Source organism: Oncorhynchus keta, chromosome 24, assembly GCF_023373465.1.
Source record: "Oncorhynchus keta strain PuntledgeMale-10-30-2019 chromosome 24, Oket_V2, whole genome shotgun sequence".
Taxonomy (NCBI): domain Eukaryota; kingdom Metazoa; phylum Chordata; class Actinopteri; order Salmoniformes; family Salmonidae; genus Oncorhynchus; species Oncorhynchus keta.
In genome coordinates, this window is record NC_068444.1 from 27,749,658 (window position 1) to 27,769,889 (window position 20,232).

Below are 20,232 nucleotides of genomic sequence, written 5' to 3' on the forward strand. Positions count from 1 at the left end.
CAATGTTCCAACAAAGGTCTTTGTGCTGATGTGTGATCAAAACAACTCTTTCCCCAATTGTATACTGAACAAAAATATAAACACAACGTGGTGCAATCATTTTATGATTATACTGAGTTACAGTTCATATGAAAATCAGTCAATTGAAATAAATAAATTAGGCCATAATCTATGGATTTCACATGACTGTGCATGGGCTCAGCCATGGGGGAGCCCACAGGGGAGCCAGGCACAGCCAATTGGAATGAGTTTTTCCCCACAAAAGGGCTTCATTACTGACAGAAATACTCCTCAGTTTCATCAGCTGTCTGAGTGGATGGTCTCAGACAGTCCCGCAGGTGAAGAAGCCAGATGTGGAGGTCCTGGGCTGGCGTGGTTATACTTCATCTGCGGTTGTGAGGCCAATAAGACGAACTGACAAATTCTCTAAAACGACGGAGGTGGCTTATGATAGAGAAATTAACATTCAATTATCTGGCAACAGCTCTGGTGGGCGTTCCTGCGGTCAGCATGCCAATTACATGCTCCCTCAAAACTTGAGACATCTGTGGCATTGTGTTGTGTGACAAAACTGCACATTGTAGAGTGGCCTTTAAATTGTACCCAGCACAGTTTCTTGATATGCCACACTTGACAGGTGGATGGATTATCTTGGCAAAGAAGAAATGTGCACTAAAAGGGATGTAAACAAATTTGTGCACAGAATTTGAGAGAAATACGTTTTTGTGCCTATGGAACATTTCGGGATCATTTACTTCAGCACATAAAAAATGGGACCAACATGTTGTGTTTATATTTTTGTTCAGTATAACTGATACCAAATCTAGACTTTGGTAATTACAGTGTCTTTGGAAAGTATTCAGACCCCTTGACTTTTTCCATGTTTTGTTAGGTTACCATCGGGTTTTTGGTCACCTCCTTGACCAAGGTCCTCCCCCGATTGCTCAGTTTGGCTGAGCAGCCAGTTCTAGGAAGAGTCTTGGTGTTTCCAAACTTCTTCCATTTAAGAATAAGCTAATACTCCAAAAGAGGAACAGGATCTCAAGCAGTTGAAAACGAGAGGTGCTGGAACTCATCTCAGGTGAGCTCCTGGCCAATTCAAGCATTGGTAGACAGGAAACACTCCACAAAGTGTTTTTCTGAAGTTGTGTTTTGAAAGGTTAACACGTTATTCAACAGTACTGGTGTGATCCACAACAGGTGTCTAGACATGAGTGTGGGCCTATGTCCCAGAATCATTCAGTTGTCATAAATATAGATTACATGGCAGCCTATTGTTTTCATGAGGGGAAGTGCTGAAAGTATGATTGGATTAGTTTACCTCACATTGGCAGGCAAGCAGCAGGCTAAATACTTAGCCTGCTAAATACTTAGCCTGCTGCATTCCAACACGTGCAGCAGTGGTGTGTTTATTTGTGCATACACTAGCTAATTGTCAGGGGCTTATAGTAGTTGTCCTGAGTCTTGGGTCAATGAGAAAACCTTTCCACATAAGACCACATCACAAACATGCATTACTCTGTAGGCTATTAACTGTTTGTTTGATGAGGTTAATCAAATAAAGAATGAAAAACAATTGGTTTGGCTGTATATGCAATTAAACTATTTAGGCTACAGAAAGAAATCATTTTATTAAACGTTACATCAGATTTGGCTAAATACCTAGAAACATCTTAATACTTATTAAATCTATCATACAAGTTTCGGTTATGAAATTCTTTCTACAGCTACACATTGTCTTTTTTTTCTCTCTGTTCTTTCTCTTTCCCTCCTTCTGCTCCGCGCATTGTCAAACACGTGCAGCACACGTTACACAATCCAAACAACAACAGTGCTGCCATGTGAGTGGCCCAAACTATAGAAATTGTGCCTGAACAGCTTCAGGGATTGGTCCATATGTGACCAATCACAAAAATCACAAGCGCTCTTCAGATTAGTGGGCGTTGCCTCCAGGACTTTGACAGCTGTCATGAGTGAGAACTTGTCTGTCTGTTCCTGAGCAATACAAACATCATATTGACAATGAATCTTATTTCCATAATTTTCAATGTATGTTTTTGACATTCTTAGAAAGTTTTGAAATACAATTGACATTTACATTGTGAGAATTCTATTTTTACTCAGTTGTTGTTCAGTATGCAATATACAGTTGGAAAGTATTCAAACCCCATGACTTTTCCCACAGTTTTTTACGTTACACCCTTATTCTAAAATGTATTAAATTGTTTTTTCCCCCCTCATCAATCTACACACAATACCCCATAATGACAAAGGAAAAACAGTTTTTTAGAAATGTTTGCAAATTTGTATAAAAAAAACTGAAATAACAAATTTCCGTAAGTATTCAGACCCTTTGCTCAGTACTTTGTGGAATCACCTTTGGCAGCGATTACAGCATAGAGTATTCTTGGATATGCTATTAGCTTGGCACACCTGTATTTGGGAAGTTTCTCCCATTTTTCTTTGCAGATCCTCTAAAGCTCTGTCAGGTTGGATGGGGAGTGTTGCTGCACCACTATTTTCAGGTCTCTCCAGAGATCTTCGATCGGACTTTGGCTGGGCCACTCAAGTACATTCAGAGACTTGTACCGATGCCACTCCTGAGCTGTCTTGGAACCTCAAATCAAATACACATGGTTGGCAGATGTTATTGCGAGTGTAGCGAAATTCTTGTGCTTCTAGTTGTGCAGCAATATCTAACAAGTAATCTAACAATTCTACAACACCTAGCTAATACACACAAATTTAAATAAAGGAATGGGATAAGAATATATACATATAAATATATTGATGAGCAATGACTGAGTGACATAGGCAAGATGCATATATATATATATATATATATATGTGTGTGTGTGTGAGATGAGTAATGAAAGACATGTAAACATTTTTAAAGTGCCATTATTAAAGTGACTAGTGATCCATTTATAAAAGTGGCCAATGATTTCAAGTTTGTATGTACGCAGCAGCCTCTCTGTTAGTGATGGCTGTTCAACAGTCTGATGGCCTTGAGATGGAAGCTATTTTTCAGTCTCTTTCGGTCCCAGCTTTGATGCACCTGTACTGATGCTTGGCCCCAGTCTGAGGTCCTGAGTGCTCTGGAGCAGGTTTTTATCAAGGATCTCTCTATACTTTGCTCTGTTCATCTTTCCCTCAATCCTGACTACTCCCAGACATTTTGTGGTACCCTTTCCCAGATCTGTGCTTTGACACAATCTTGTCTCAGAATTCATTCGACCTCATGGCTTGGTTTTTGCTCTGACGTGCACTGTCAAATGTGGGATATATAGACCAGTGTGTGCCTTTCCAAATCACGTCCAACCAATTGAATTTACCACAGATGGACTCCAATCAAGTTGTAGAAACATCTCAAGGATGATCAGTGGAAACAGGATGCACCTGAGTTCTATTTCGAGTCTCATAGCGAAAGGTCTGAATACTTACGTAAATAAGGTATTTCTCTTTTCGCTTTGTCGTTATGTAGATTGCTGAGGATTTATTTTTATTTAAACCATTTTAGAATAAGGCTGTAACGTAAGAAAATATGGAAAAAGTCAAGGGACCTGAATCCTTTCTGAAGGCACTGTGTGTACTGTACAATGAGGCCTATTGAAGTTTTTAGGATGGTTTTCCTGTGCCTGAGACACAGGCAAATGTATACACATGCACACACACAAATGTATACACACATGCACACACACACACACATGTATACACACGCACACACACAAATGTACACACACACACACACAAACACACATGTATACACACGCACACACACAAATATATTCACATGCACGACACAACCATATCTCAGCATCCCACTAATTTTATTGAAAAAACGTGGAAACAATGTTGATTCAACCAGTGTGTGCCCAGTGGGATGTCTTGATCTCAATCACCTGACTTGGTTAGGCATCTTGAACAAGAGTCCAGAAATCAAAATAAATACTATTGAAGTAGGAAAATGGGAAAACATGACTAATGTGAATAAATTAATAACTAAATGTTTCTATTTTGAACAAAACACCATATAAGCCATGCCAATATGAGCAGTAGACAGAGTATGAATAGGAGCCTGTGGTTATTTGCTTCTCCTGACCCTGCACAGAGCTGTGGGCATGGGCCAGTGATTTGTGTCTATCCTACATGCATCGCTTCAGATAATAAGTCCCAAGGAAAAGTTTGCTGCTGACCCAGTTCCCTACTTAGCAGAAATAACTGCAGTCTTCAGAGATGTTGCCGCAAGAGAGAGAGTGAGCTTATCAAACTACTTCCACCTCTCTCATGCTCCATCCACAGCAGGAAGGATATGTTTTATTTTATGCATACAGGCTTCATCATCAGTTTTTTACTGCAGTTTGAATATTTAATTCTGAGTAGAATAAGAACTGATACTGTTTGAAAGTAATGGATGTGTCTACCAACTAATACAACCTGCAAGCTCCCCCAGCACAATAGCCAACAAACAACTAGGTCATGCAAGGTTTATGGATTCATTTGGCCTTTTTCCTGCTCCCTTACTAAATAATCCTGTATATTTAGGGTATTTTGGTCTATTCAGCCCCAGACGAGTGGCTGTGTCACAGGATTACTGAGAGAGAGCAAGACAGGACTTATCCCTGATATAACTTGTCTATCTCTATCTGTTAGTTTATGTGTGTGTGTGTGTGTGTGTGTGTGTGTGTGTGTGTGTGTGTGTGTGTGTGTGTGTGTGTGTGTGTGTGTGTGTGTGCGTGTGCGTGTGCGTGTGCGTGCGTGCGTGCGTGCGTGTGTGTTTTCATGCGTACATACGTTGGTACGCATGTGCTTGCTCACCTGTGTTTGCTTTCTGTTGTTGTCCTCTCTGTTGATTTGGCCTCAAATTCAGGTCACAGTACATCCCTGCCTTAGCCACTGTGACATCACGCCAGTGGGAGCCAAAAATCCTAACCTAATTAGGAAGAACCACCTAACACCTTACATCAGTCTCTACATCCCCAATGGCACCCTACTCCCCAGTTGTCTACTTTTGACCATGACCCATAGGTCTCTGGTCAAGAGTAGTACACACAATAAGGAATATTGTGCCATTTGGGACACTTGATGGCCTTAGTTGGGGCAACTTCAACATACTGTGTGACCAGACTCTCACTTTTTTCAGTTTCACCATCATTGCCCATATTGATTTTTATAATGAAAAGACTGTAGAAGTCCTGTTTATAAACATGTTAGTATGTCTTTAGTATTCTTGGGTTGATTGTTTTATTCGGTGTATCAATCTTGTCTTTCTTGATACAATGTAGGTTTAAACACTAGAATAATTTATAATTTCCAAAGACCCATGCACCGTCCCTTTTTATGTGATCTGCGCAGGGTTGCTAGGACAAGTGATGTCACAGGCGAGTAACAGCCAGTCCACAACGGAGGACAATCCTACAGTGGGGAAGAAGCTTCCATCAAAATCCGTCTCCATCCTGCTTCATTTCGGGAAAGAGTACATTTTAAAAAGCAAGAACATAGTCTACGCGTTCTGAGCTTTTGGCAATAGCAATATCGTTGTGTTCTGAAAAAGACATAGGTATAAAAGGGATGGTGAAAGTTGGATTGTTACAGAAGGAATTTAATAATCTTCTATTATTCAGGGTAGGGGGGCGTCTGAATAAAGGAGTTTGTATACCAGCAAAGTAAGGTGATATTTGGGGTGGTTAGGTAACCAAAGAGAGCAAAAACACCCGGGTGGATTTTTCAAAACAACACATTCTGAAGATTGCTTCGTAAGAATAACATTGAACCATGGAATTAAGAGTGGGAAACCGATACAGGCTGGGAAGGAAAATTGGAAGTGGATCCTTTGGAGACATCTATTTAGGTGAGTAACGTTAGTTAGCTAAATTCTCAACAATATTAGCTACACAATAACGTTACCGTATGCTAGTTAGTTAGCTAGCTAGGTACTGTCAATTGAACATTTAATCTAGCTAACGTTAGCTACTGTACTAGCTACCAAACACTAACCTGATAAACTAGCTTACCATCGCAACATTACGTTGTACTTTAACCATGTTGCTTGGATTGTGAATAACATAAAACAAGCTGTCAATTCTCAGCACCTCTTGTCCCTTTGGCAAACCAGTAACGTTAACTAGCTATATACAGTCAGTATGAGGAAATAACGTTAGAATAGCCACTAACCAGCTAACGTTATCTAGCTAAGTTAGCTTGTCAAATTGAGATGCCTCTATCCAAGCAAAGCCCATGACAGTTTCACAAAACAACAGGACAGCTGAAGCCAAGCAGGTAGGCCTAATTGTCATTATTAATACAGAGATGACTACCTAGCTAGTCAATGTAATCTGGAAACTGCTTGATTGTTATTCATGTCTACGAAAGGTTTGGTTTTCAAACAGCAATAGGCATGATGACCCTGCTGGATCATGGATGGATAGAGGCGTTTTAATTATTTATTTTTAAATAGAGTTCACTTGACAGACATACTGAAGGACAAGTCACCCACCCCAACTGAGTTTGCCAGTATACATCCCATCTGTCAAATTTCAAGGGATGAAGGGCAGTTCGCTAGCTGCAGTAGAGCTAGCCAAATACCCTGTTCTCTGCTCTGCCCTCCAGGCAGTGGCACTTGCCCACATTTTTAGGATGAAGCATAGTGAAGTTCTGAACTAGTTACCCATTTTATAGTCACAGTACAAGTGTACTTACTCTCCTGTAGCTTCCATTTGTTTGCTGAGTCTTTGTTTGCTGTGGCTGTCTTGGAATTTAGGCAAGCTACTATCAATGACAGTATTTCTGTCTAGTTTAAGGTAACTTTGCTGAAATGCATTGTTGTGGCTAGTTTCAACCATTTGTCACTCAGTCTTGGCAGGGGCCAACTCCCCCTTAGCAGTTGTGTTGACTGTTGCTTGTGTGGTGTGTTTTAGTGTGTGTTTAGAGACTGGGCCCTCTGTTTTTTGCAGTGGTCCATAATCATCAGTCAGCAGTCAACTGAAATTACATTCTGATATGTTATCATCACCTCCAGGGTTTAGCTTACACATACTTTTGTCATAAAGGTCACTGAACACTTCTTGTTTTTGTATGAGTGAGTTTGAATCTTGTCATGCCATAACTGTAACTGTTGTCATAATGCTGGTATGCTTCGTGGAGTCGTGTTTTCCTATGCGTAATAGGGAGGAGTATTCCTATGTTAAATGCTAAATGGGTTTTTACAGGGCCTCATAGAGTTTCTGAATTTGGTGTATGTCCTATCCTCGTTGTATGCATTTTCAGGTGACTGTAGGAATTCCTCTGGTTGAGTTGAAGCAGGAGCACATCTCGTCCAGCAACAGGGTTCGACACAATTGTCCAGCTTCTTGGCACTACTGTAGCACATGGCAGTTAGTGTATACAGCAGAAAGAGCTTATTGTTGATGGGGATGACATCTGCAATGTTTCTAACAGCCATGTCGTTGTTTCACAAACCGTCTGTCAGATGTTTAACGCCTACTACTGCCCTACTATGTCCTGTCTGTCTGTACTATCCTGTCACGAGTCACAGCTCCAAACCCCATCCCGCCACCGCTTCCCCTTTTCTAAACAAATAGTTCTAAACCCCATGTAAGGCCAAAAGGCTGCTTGACTTGCTTCTCAGTTGCTTGTTGTTGGATGTTTTGTTTTGAAAGGGTTGGGTCATTTGGATACTGACTGGAAACATTTTGTGGCAAATGTTATTCCCGTCTTTGAGTTGTTAAATGCACTGTTTGTGCATTTTCGGGTTCAGAGACAATGACTGGGAAAAGTATATGATTTCAATGCTCTTACATGGCTGCAGTTATGGTCGATATATGAATTATGTTGCACATGTATAAGTCATTAAACTTCTATAGTGCTTTTCATAGAATCTCAAAGCGCTTTAAGAACAACAAACAAGCAACATATGATGACGGGTCAACCAATCGAGGCCAAGTCAAGTATGCAGATGAGAAACCGCATGTCCAACTCCATTGAAGTTCAATGTTCCAACTCAACAGACATGAATCGTGTAGGGCTGAGTAGATGTTTTTAGAGGAGTAAACCTCTAAAAAGGTAATCTAGCCCACCTCACACACCACTGCTCCAAACCACTAAGGATATGGCGTGGTTGTTTCCTTTTGACACCCTAGCTGGATTGTATAACCAGGCCAAGAACATCTTTATCTCTCCTAGGCTGCCTGCCTCTTCATTAAGCCTCTAGAAAATATTGAAACATTAAAACATTCTGACACCTATGTTGAGTTCATATAGTTTGAAGTACACATGAAGTACAAGTTGTTCAAATGTGTTTAATTGCTAGAGCATACAGACTTGACTGCCAATTCTGTAGATTTTTTTTCAATGCACATGAAGTAATCCATGTTTTGGAAGGCTAAACCATTATGAATTATGTCAGTCCTAAGTGCCCATTGTAATGGGACAGACAATATAATGTCAGCGAGGGGTGGATTTGCCCCCATCCTAGGTCACCTGTGTGTTCCTGCGTACTCCTCCGGTGTCAGTTTGGGGGGGGGAACACGCAGGTGTGTGGTGAACCGTCCTACGCACACAGAGGGGAAGCTCCAGTCAGCTGTATTTCCCTCTCTGCTCTGCTCTCCAGTGTGGACTAATGCATTCCCCTTTATGTAACCACATGTATGATTCATTCGACATGTTATTGTGTGTGCGTGCATGGAGGTGTTAAGTAAAGTGCTTTTCAGGAGATGGTCTGAGTCATACATGGACTGTAAGCCTACTTTTGAAATGAAATGTCAGATATGAAAAGCTCCCCTGTTTCCCACTACTAACATACAGTGCAGCAAATGTGCACATCTTCAATGCATTTAAAAAATAATCTCATATTGCCCTTTTTTCCCACTTTGTATGAAAAGGGCCATTTGCAAGCAGCACAAAGAGAAGTAGGCCCAGTACTAAAGTAACAGGCTAGGTGTGTTTTACATTGTAACTCTTCAAGCTGAGTCTTATGTAACACCTTGGACCATTTTTCACATATTAAACAATTTCATGGTCCTGGGTAATGCTCTGCTGGCCCTCTATAGCTGGTCAAGTCACTCTGAATTTATGTTTTCACTGCTGCTGGGCAGGGTCAACACAAATGACCACAGCCACAAAGTCATAATAATGGCTATTTCTACAATTTATCTTCTTAAAATCTGATTTTAACCTTAACCACACTGTTGACCTCATGCCTAACTTTTTAAGACCAGAAAGCTAATTTCTGTTTATATTAATTTGTATAATATTGCCCATTTGTATTTTTTGTCTCTGGTAACTAGTGACAACCACTGTGCAGGGAGGGATGGGCCCCGACTCACTCTCTACTCCCCTTCCCTGTTCTGTTGTCCCTTGTCTGTGCTCTTGTAGAATACTGGTTGAGGGGTGGAGATGATGTAGTTCATTATTCCTTGCCCACAAACATTCGACCACCCATCAGAGATGATTGCAATACAGTCTGCTTTCTCTATGATTTGCTTGAACTCGGTTGAACGTTTCATCCAGCAAGTTAGTAGATAAAGCCTGTCTGGTTGGAGGGGTGTATGCTGGGTGGAGAATATTCAGAAATCTCTTCCAATCTTGCCTGTGAGCATCAGAGCTGACCCAGTTCCATACACAGCTCGAGCAAGACATTCATCAGCATTTCTCTGACTATGTTCCTCCATTGAGTCAAAAAAACTTCTGATTCCAGGAGGACCATGAGCTGTTGCTATCGATAAGGTGTCTGATTCATAATTTTCACCTCGAATAGAAGTAGAGGGACTTATCAGAGGTTGTGAGTGCTGAGGGAACTTTATGCACTTGGCCAGCTGATTCTGCATCTTTGTTCTTTGTTGCATTCTTCACATATGATTATGCACAGTATTTGCAAATGTACACAGCTTTCCTTCTACATTAGCTGTAGTGAAATGTCTCCACACATTAGATAGTGCTCGTGGCATTTTCATGTAAAGATTGGGAAGAAAATAGCAACAAAAAAAGCAGATACAATTCCATGTACAGATAAATAGTTAAGCAGTTAGATTAAACAACTCCTTTGTAAGATTTTTTAAATTTTTAAATGAAATATGTATGGAAACAGGTGAATTAACACTCCTCAGTTAGCAGGCTCAAGCAAGCTAAAACCCACATGGTAGCAAGAACTAACTAGCAGAATTTAACAAGTTAGAAATGATTTAAACACACTTTTCTGTAGGCTACTATTTACTAGTTAACAAAAAATAATGTATGTCATATAAAATATGTTCACCCCACCCAGTATTGTAATCAAAACTTACCAGAAAGCATGTAGTCCTTGGCTCAGACAGTGTAGTAGTGTGGGCTCAATAGCATCTCATTAGTGTGCAAGATCTTAAGAATCAGCTGTACATGTGTTGGAAGAATGAACTGTGCATGCAGAGGGTTGCAATTCCATTGAATTGGAGATAGTTTAACCAAACCTTTTCAATGAATTTAAGCAAAATTCCCGGGCTTAACTTCCCATGGAAAATGTCTGGAAAATCTTTGGAAATTTACTAGAAAATTTCTGACCCTTTGCAACCCTAGTCTGAATACTTTTTGAATGCACTGTGTATCCCCCGTCTGTGCTGCAATGCTCAGTCAGCAGGGACATGCACATCACAAGGGACCAGAGTTTCCCCTCCCTTCGTGGTCAGGAAAAAAACATCCAGGCCATAAACATTTCTAAGCATAAATCATGCTCTGTGAACCAAAATCAGTAATTGACTGCTCTCTATTCATCTCCATACATTTTTATCGATAGTCCTTCTCTTTGTCCCCCAGGCACAGACATCTCAGTGGGAGAGGAGGTGGCCATCAAGCTGGAATGTGTGAAGACCAAGCACCCACAGCTCCACATCGAGAGCAAGATCTACAAGATGATGCAGGGAGGAGGTGAGACCTGGGTCTAAACCATTATACATGGGCCTTGCTGTGGGCTCTCAGTCCTGGTCTATCTCTCCCCACTCCTCTCTTCTTTCTCTCCTATCTACCCCCTCCATTGCTCTCGTGCTCCCCCCGCCCCACCTTCCCCCATGTTAATGTGGTTTTCACATCGCTGGACAAGCAGGCAGTCATCCACATGAGTCAGTCAGTCCAGTCATGCCAGCCAGCAGCCTGAGAGAGTGGACTCAGTGGAACCTGTCATCTGATCACAGAGCTAGAGAAACACCACACAGGAAATCACATTAAACCCAATACAGAATGTCATTTAAGTGAACTAGAGATGGGTTTAGAAACAGATTAACTAACCATGATTAAGTTGAAGTCATCAATTTGCTTTCCCACTTCTAACCTCCCATGTGTGTTTCTTCCATAACAGTGGGCATCCCTACAATAAAGTGGTGTGGAGCAGAGGGAGACTACAACGTGATGGTGATGGAGCTGCTAGGCCCCAGTCTGGAGGATCTGTTCAACTTCTGCTCCCGCAAGTTCAGCCTCAAGACTGTCCTGCTGCTGGCTGACCAGATGGTGAGACACAACTGACGGAGCGGGTGTTCACCAACAGCATGAAATATTCCGCTCTTATGCTGACTATTAGGGCCACTTGTATCTTCTGAAGTTATGACCACTATATGCTATGAAATTTGCTTGCATGTTCGCTAGCTATTATTTGTTAGCAGATTAGAAGCGCAAAGTAAAGCGCTCCAGGAGAAGTAGTGTCCACTCCTGCTCTTATGTATGTGAAAAAAAAATATTTTTCAGATCAGCCGTATTGAGTACATCCACTCTAAGAACTTCATCCACAGAGATGTGAAGCCTGACAATTTCCTGATGGGCCTGGGCAAGAAGGGCAACCTGGTGTACATCATTGACTTTGGGCTGGCCAAGAAGTACCGTGACGCCCGCACACACCAGCACATCCCCTACCGCGAGAACAAGAACCTGACCGGCACGGCACGCTACGCATCCATCAACACACACCTGGGGATAGGTAGGTTGCATACACACACCTGGACATTGATCTCACACACACACTATTCAAACAGGGCCAGTGTGTGACTTTCTCCTTCCCTCCCTCTCTCTACAGAGCAGTCTCGTCGTGATGACCTGGAGTCTCTTGGTTACGTCCTGATGTACTTCAACCTGGGCTCTCTGCCCTGGCAGGGCCTCAAGGCCGCCACCAAGAGGCAGAAGTACGAACGCATCAGTGAGAAGAAGATGTCCACCCCTATCGAGGTGCTCTGCAAGGGATACCCCTGTAAGTAGTCTGATTTATCATTCCTGGTTTTAGCATAGTTGATTTGTACAAACACACTCCTACTCTGTGCTTAGGTATGGATATCTATGACAGTGTAGGATTGTCTTTGTCCATTTGATTGTCTGTAATGTTTCTGTACCTCTTCAGAGGCCATGCTGTGACCCTGTAAAATAAAAGATTAAGTAATTTCCCTACAGGATGATAATAAAGGATTCTAACACTTTTCTCCCTCCTCAAAGCGGAGTTCTCCACCTACCTGAACTTCTGTCGCTCTCTGCGGTTCGATGACAAGCCGGACTACTCGTACCTGAGACAGCTGTTCAGAAACCTGTTCCACAGACAAGGCTTCTCCTACGACTACGTCTTTGACTGGAACATGCTCAAGTTTGTGAGTACTGCCTCTATTCATTGTTGATTAACAATCTATTAAACATATACTGTTTTTATTGCACATCTTAATAATCCTCTTAACAATTAGCCAATGGTACCTCAGTGGCAGTTTTCTGATCTAGTCTCCATTTCTACCCCTCTGACTGCCCCTAATTCCAAGGGGGCCAACCGTGCAGCGGAGGAGGCGGAGCGGGAGCGGAGGGACAGAGAGGATAGGCTGAGACACGGCAGAAACCCTGGGGCCAGGGGACTCCCGGCCGCCTCAGGACGACCCCGAGGAACACAGGATCCGGCGCCACCTACACCCCTCACACCCACCTCACACACAGGTTAGTGTCTCTCTCTCTCTCTCTCTCACACTTTGATATATGGTTTACATAATAATGTTATTGTCTCTTGTCATGGTCAGGAAGTACAGTGGGGCAAAAAAAGTATTTAAACCACAGCCATCATGTTTCCCAGCATGCTCAATGCAGGTGATTTAAAAAAATAAAAATAAAAAAGTTTTTGTGGGGGGAGGTTTTGTACATTGATTAATGTTGTGCTACTCAAATATAAATTCCATACATTTTTCTAAACTAATCCAATGTGTTACTTGGATGTATTGCACACATTACTGAAATGGTTGTCCAGTTTAAATGCATTTGATACTCATATTTTAGTCTTCCCAACCCTGGCAGTCATTCTGAATAAAAGTTGAGTGAATACAAATTCCTAATGTTGATGTTCCCACTCTGGCTGAATTCCAATTGGAATTACACATTACTTTGCAAGCCATCATAAATGTGAATTTCAGGCCTGATGTGGCCTGTAAACCATGTGTTTCTGGCCACTGTATTGGGGTAAAACTAGTCCCTCAACATAAGGGACTAGTATAAAGTATGTAGAGTGGGGCAAAAAAGTATTTAGTCAGCCACCAATTGTGCAAGTTCTCCCACTTAAAAAGATGAGAGGCCTGTAATTTTCATCATAGGTACACTTCAACTACAACAGACAAAATGAGGGAAAACAATCCAGAAAATCACATTGTAGGATTTTTAATGAATTTATTTGCAAATTATGGTGGAAAATAAGTAGTTGGTCAATAACAAAAGTTTATCTCAATACTTTGTTATATACCCTTTGTTGGCAATGACAGAGGTCAAACGTTTTCTGTAAGTCTTCACAAGGTTTTCACACACTGTTGCTGGTATTTTAGCCCATTCCTCCATGCAGATCTCCTCTAGAGCAGGGCTGTTGCTGGGCAACACGGACTTTCAACTCCCTCCAAAGATTTTCTATTGGGTTGAGATCTGGAGACTGGCTAGGCTACTCCAGGACCTTGAAATGCTTCTTACGAAGCTACTCCTTCGTTGCCCGGGCGGTGTGTTTGGGATCATTGTCATGCTGAAAGACCCAGCCACGTTTCATCTTCAATGCCCTTGCTGATGGAAGGGGGTTTTCACTCAATCTCATGATACATGGCCCCATTCATTCTTTCCTTTACACGGATCAGTCGTCCTGGTCCCTTTGCAGAAAAACAGCCCCAAAGCATGATGTTTCCACCCCCATGCTTCACAGTAGGTATGGTGTTCTTTGGATACAACTCAGCATTCTTTGTCCTCCAAACACGACGAGTTGAGTTTTTACCAAAAAGTTATATTTTGGTTTCATCTGACCATATGACATTCTCCCAATCTTCTTCTGGGTCATCCAAATGCTCTCTAGCAAACTTCAGACGGGCCTGGACATGTACTGGCTTAAGCAGGGGGACACGTCTGGCACTGCAGGATTTGAGTCCCTGGCGGCGTAGTGTGTTACTGATGGTAGGCTTTGTTACTTTGGTCCCAGCTCTCTGCAGGTCATTCACTAGGCTCCCCCGTGTGGTTCTGGGATTTTTGTTCACCGTTCTTGTGATCATTTTGACCCCAAGGGGTGAGATCTTGCGTGGAACCCCAGATCGAGGGAGATTATCAGTGGTCTTGTATGTCTTCCATTTCCTAATAATTGCTCCCACAGTTGATTTCTTCAAACCAAGCTGCTTACCTATTGCAGATTCAGTCTTCCCAGCCTGGTGCAGGTCTACAATTGTGTTTCTGGTGTCCTTTGACAGCTCTTTGGTCTTGGCCATAGTGGAGTTTGGAGTGTGACTGTTTGAGGTTGAGGTTTTATACTGATAACAAGTTCAAACAGGACAGAGGAGCCTTTTAAAGAAGACGTTACAGGTCTGTGAGAGCCAGAAATCTTGCTTGTTTGTAGGTGACCAAATACTTACTTTTCACCATAATTTGCAAATAAATTCATTAAAAATCCTACAATGTGATTTTCTGGATTTTTTTTCTCATTTTGTCTGTCATAGTTGAAGTGTACCTATGATGAAAATTACAGGCCTCTCTCTTCTTTTTAAGTGGGAGAACTTGCACAATTGGTGGCTGACTAAATACTTTTTTGCCCCACTGTATTTGTTTCTCCTGTCTCTTTCTCTCTCCTCTAGCCAACATGTCTCCACGACCGGCGTCCGGTATGGAACGAGAGAGAAAAGTGAGCATGCGGCTTCACCGGGGAGCTCCCGTTAACGTCTCCTCGTCCGACCTGACGGGACACCAGGACACCTCTCGCATGTCCACCTCACAGGTACAAGCTCGTCCCAACCCCAGATGCACCCCCTCGGCCCTCACCAGAACACCCCTGACCTCATACGACCACCGCCCATCATGACCCACCCCTCCAGAGGAATATGGAGAACAGAACCAATAAAGTTGTCTATAGTGAAAACCTAAACAGGAATGTCTCTTGACTTTGGATCTCAATAAGGAGTAGCTAGCTGTAAGTCTAGGAATGCATCAGTAAGGCCTGGCTTGCATCAACATGATTCAAGACATGAATAAACATTAAGATGTTTATTGGAGGGAGGCACTTCAACTAGCTAAGTAAAGGGCCCTGGCTTTAGTCTGCCAAACAAGACTAAAGGAAAAGATGCACATAAGGAAATTCACCCCAGGATTGAGGGTACTGAAGAGGACACTATAATGAAATATCCCCACTCTCCTTAGGCAACATCGCCCTATTCTCCTTGGCGATCTCTTTACGTTTCCACCAAGTGATCATGAGAGTTGTAGTTTTTATCTCCCACACATTGGTGTGTTATAGTAAGCATGCCATACTACAGACCCAGATCCAGTTGTCTGACTTGACCTATGGCCTTCTCTCTCCCTCCCCTAACCTCAGAATAGCATTCCCTTCGACAATCACGCCAACTAGATGCTCGCCATATCCTTGTGTGATGGCCCGATGGCCACACTGGGTGAGTCCCGCTGAGGCTGGCGCTGGGTTCTAAAGTACCAGGGATGCACACCTCCAGTCCTAATGGGAAGTACTGTCTGTCTGCAGGCTCTCGTTCCTCTCTGATAATACGCTATGAAAGGGAGTTGAGACAAGTAGCTTCAATGTTAACAGCTGATGACAAAAGGAACTACTTTTTGTTAGTCAGCTGGCCAGCCTATTCCCTTTCATAGCGTATTGATCATTCAATGAGCCTGACTTGCCAGGTCCTATTGGACCAGATGCCTCAGTTATTCTGATGCATCTGACACTGTCTCCCTTGAGAACTGGAGCGGTGCATTCCAACCTTGTGATAACAAACCAACGTGTGGAACCAGTGTTTCTGCTATTTCTGGCTGTTACCCTACCTAGCTCTGTGACCTATCCTCAGCACAGTGCTTGTGACTTGTTGCAGTGGTTGGACTGTGGTGATGCCTGTCTGACATTCTCCAGCATGTGACTGCATTGGTTCCTATCCTGCTCCTAACTCCCCAGTCTTACCTATAGAGGGGTGGGTGTGTGTCCTTCAAACCCTTGTCTCCCTTGGCTTTTACCACTGCTCAATGCTGCATGGTTTTTCATAGGTCTCTGGAAATGATCACCAAGCTAAAGTTTAGATTTGCTATGTCTGAAAGCATATACTGCATTTTGTTTTCTTGTTCTGATGAGTGAATGACACACCAGACTGAGGCCATGTGGCCCATCGCTGCTTGCCTTCATCTCTCACACTATGTATCACCCTCAGCATATCTTCTGCATTACATGGAAATACTGCTGTTTCTGCTGATCAATGTGACAATATTCATCTATTGTCAGGCCTTCATGCATGATATGGTTTTGAAACTTCTGATGTTTCAAGTCTGGTATTTTTATTTCAACTTAAGTGCAGTGTTGTGTAGATGAAATTGAGTAATAATGTAAGTATAGTTCAGTATATTTAATGATAAGATTGAGATTGCATGCAGAGAAGCGAGAGTAGAGATCCCCGCCTGCTGTAAATGTATGAGAGTATAAAAGTTGACCCCTCCCCTCTCTCTTCTCCCCTCAGTTGGTGTCTGGCATGATTCCTGGTGGCCTCCACTCTGCAGCGCCTCGATGAGACAAGACCCACAATGCCACTGGCACAGAAGTGGACTGCACCAAGCCTGGCTCAACCAATCGGCAGCCAGCTCGCTAGCTACTACAGAAAACATCGGAAGACCACCTCTCTCCTGACCTGGCAGTGTCTGGTTGTTCCTTTCTTTCACACTAGTTATCTTGTTCCTTGCCCACTCGGTCTCTCTCTCCCTCTATGCTCTCTTTCTAGCTTTCTCTGTACTCTCAATTGTTTCGATAAAAAAACTTGGAAATAAGTACCACATCTGCGACCTCTTTTCCCAGAGACATTTTCCATGCCTGTGCAGAGACTGGTCTTCGCTGTGATGGCGATCTAACCGAGTTCTTTTAAGACCGAAACGACAAACGGAACAACAACAACTGCCACCGTTATTGCCGTGGTTACTACTCCTCATCCATGGCACTTTGTCAATAAAGACACTCATTTCTACTCCCACTGTACATCACTACATAATAAATCTGATATGAAAAGAGCTGATCCAAGATTGAGGCTCTGTTTTAAATGGGTCGTTTTGGGTGTACTGCTTTTCATTTGTACTTATTTACAGATCTGTTTTCTCTGACCACCAGCTGGTTTTCTATTGTTTTCACAGCTCTGGTCTGTAACTCTAAAGCCATTTGTAATACATACTATTTGCATGTTTTAACAATCGGCCTCCCTTTCAACTGCTGATATGTAGGGTTTTAACTCTAAATCACATCTGAAATTCTCGATGGGGTTTTATGGTCAAAGTTGCTCAAGTTGTATATGTATAGGAGGGCCCTGTAAAGGTTTCCTTTTCTCCCCAACCAAGACAGTCTCTCATGGACTACTGTACATATCTACATGCTCAATTCCTGTTATTTGTAATATTTCTAAGCTGTGAAATACATGTAATATAGATGTTTACTTTTTGAGGTGAATTTGGGTTGGGTTTCTTAAATTGGGTCTGCTCAAAAGTGTGACATCACTGTCCTATAATCGGTCTGGTTCGGTCCAGTTTTGGGCTGTCATAATCATTGTCCGTGCCCAGGCTTGTGCTGCGTCTGTCCAAAAAGATGAAGTGCAGGATTGTTTTAGTTGGAGTGCCTCAAATTCACAAAAATTGAGAGCACTCACACAGAGACTTACCAGTGTCAGTTTAAAATAGCAGCCATTTAACAATGATTTTGTTTGATTGTGAACTGACATTTTTATATTTTCTTATTGTCTCCATGATGTGAACACTGGTGTTATTTTTACATGTTTTGAGAAATAAAATGGTGCTGCACTGATGTGGCTACAAGCAGAGGCACGTGCACTTAACTAAACATCTGTGTTTACTTTGTATCTCCTGATAAATTAACCAATTGACACTTCTCTTGGGTGGGCAATGGTCTTTGACGTTCAACTCAATGGTCGCGTTACCCTGTTCAGACGTTGCATGCATCAACCAATGATTGCGTGCCACATCGACTGCTGTCAGGCACGAGATCGCTATAACATCTGGTTAGCTGATACGTTAAATACCTATCCATGCTTTGTAAGATCTGACATGCTTCAGCAACACCTGGACAGAGTAACGCGCCAGATCTCTACTAATCTTCAGCAAAGAGTGTGGAGCAAGAGTTTGGGATATTCAACTCAACCTCAAGTCAGCAAAATTTGTATTTTTAGGGTCTGCACAGCTGAATCATTACCATGGTTCACCCCTATAGAACCATTTTAATGCAGGCCTGATTCCTGACTAGTCATTTTATCCTATGGTTTAACCCATGGGCAGTTTGGTCAATCACTGACTCACCCTTTTATGTGTAATTAACTAAGCTACCTGCTCTGAAATAATATTACTTTCATTTGTATTTGCCACTGTATTTGTGTACTTTAAAAACTGTAAATAAATTAAGTACTTGTACTCTGTGTGCTTTCATTTTCAAACGTGGAAAGAAAAGGTATATATAGTTAATATATTTGATGTCTTAACCTGTGTGCAGACTACCACTAGACGTGCACACTGCAATTGCCCTACGCTGGAGACCTGAGGGGAAGACCTAACCCGGGGAACCCTAACCAAAAAGGCTGCAGACCGGAAGCAGTGGGGCTCTCTTGTGGATGCCTCAAGACAAGAGGATTTAATAAATTAGTAAATGTCTATCACCCTATATTGGAGATTATCTCCTAGATCAGGGGTATTGCTCTGTTTTACCTGACACCTTTTGTCTTAGGTCTAAATGAGTCCTTGATTACATTTACATTTAAGTCATTTAGCAGACGCTCTTATCCAGAGCGACTTACAAATTGGTGCATTCACCTTATGACATCCAGTGGAACAGCCACTTTACAATAGTGCATCTAAATCTTTTAAGGGGGGTTAGAAGGATTACTTTATCCTATCCTAGGTATTGGTGGGGTTTCAGGTGTCTCCGGAAGGAGAACAGTTTTGACTGGGCTGAGCGGGAACTGTACTTCCTCAGTGGTAGGGAGGCGAGCAGGCCAGAGGTGGATGAACGCAGTGCCCTTGTTAGAGGGGAAGAATCAGAAAAAAATATATATTTTTCATTATCATACTAAAATACAAACCATGCATGCCTGTGTTGGCCAAAAGAGTGTGAGAAAAGGTTGCGTTACACCCAAAGACCCTTAGAGGGCGTTATTAGACAGCCTTGAACGCTCTCAAGGGGTATACTACAATGCACAATCAATTCCTTAGCCAGCTAACTTTGATAAACAACCAGAAATAAACACTTGATTTCCTGCTTCGTTAAGAAAGCTAAACATGTGTTCGGTTGTTGAGTCAATTAGACCGTGCCCATTTCAAGCTTATCGTTCAAAAAAAGTCAAAAGTGATTTCAGAATATTCAGGCAAGTTAACTGGCTAACTCCTTGGTCTTGCTTTGTAGTACACCCCTCAGATGCTGTACCTCAGGGGAAAAAAACATGATTCAGTCAACTGAGATACACTAAAAATTGTGTTAATTAATAATGGTTCTTAATCCCATTTGAAGTGATTAAGGGCCGTTGTTGATTTGGCATAGCGCTACAACCAATACACTACCCCCAGCTAGGGTTCTGTACAACAAAAATCTTGTCTAAAATGATTGGAAAGTTAGCCTAACATGTGTGTTTTATTACATACCCATTAGAGCATTTGAAGAGTCAACCACCATTCAAGCACTTTCTCCAAATAATAGATGTATTAGGTTTGCATAGCAACACGTCAGGAAGCCAACTACACAGTATCTCAGAAAGATATGTATTGAATAAA

At 42.1% G+C, this 20,232-nt stretch overlaps 1 protein-coding gene and 1 long non-coding RNA gene across 6 annotated transcripts; one reads left to right on the forward strand and one right to left on the reverse strand.

Annotated features, from left to right (window-relative positions):
* Positions 1 to 1,693: 1,693 nt before the first annotated feature.
* On the reverse strand, positions 1,694 to 6,907 carry LOC118402899 (uncharacterized). The gene is made up of 3 exons (XR_004829579.2): positions 6,700 to 6,907; positions 4,819 to 4,933; positions 1,694 to 2,617 (listed from the first exon to the last, which is right to left on the reverse strand). It is a non-coding gene; the product is annotated as an uncharacterized LOC118402899 (long non-coding RNA).
* Positions 5,360 to 18,882, forward strand: LOC118402898 (casein kinase I-like). 5 transcript variants are annotated; one of them, XM_052478030.1, is made up of 10 exons: positions 5,360 to 5,851; positions 10,786 to 10,896; positions 11,324 to 11,472; positions 11,707 to 11,935; positions 12,032 to 12,202; positions 12,442 to 12,590; positions 12,735 to 12,921; positions 15,066 to 15,205; positions 15,805 to 15,875; positions 16,941 to 18,882. In XM_052478030.1, exons 1-9 carry the CDS (start codon positions 5,776 to 5,778, stop codon positions 15,853 to 15,855), a joined length of 1,263 nt encoding a protein of 420 aa, XP_052333990.1. In that variant the 5' UTR covers positions 5,360 to 5,775; the 3' UTR covers positions 15,856 to 15,875; positions 16,941 to 18,882. The 5 variants fall into 5 exon arrangements, with proteins under 5 accessions (XP_052333990.1, XP_052333989.1, XP_052333991.1 ...); XM_052478031.1 differs by having other exon boundaries at positions 5,361 to 5,851; positions 15,800 to 15,875; XM_052478032.1 differs by having other exon boundaries at positions 5,362 to 5,851; positions 12,753 to 12,921; positions 15,800 to 15,875.
* Positions 18,883 to 20,232: the final 1,350 nt, after the last annotated feature.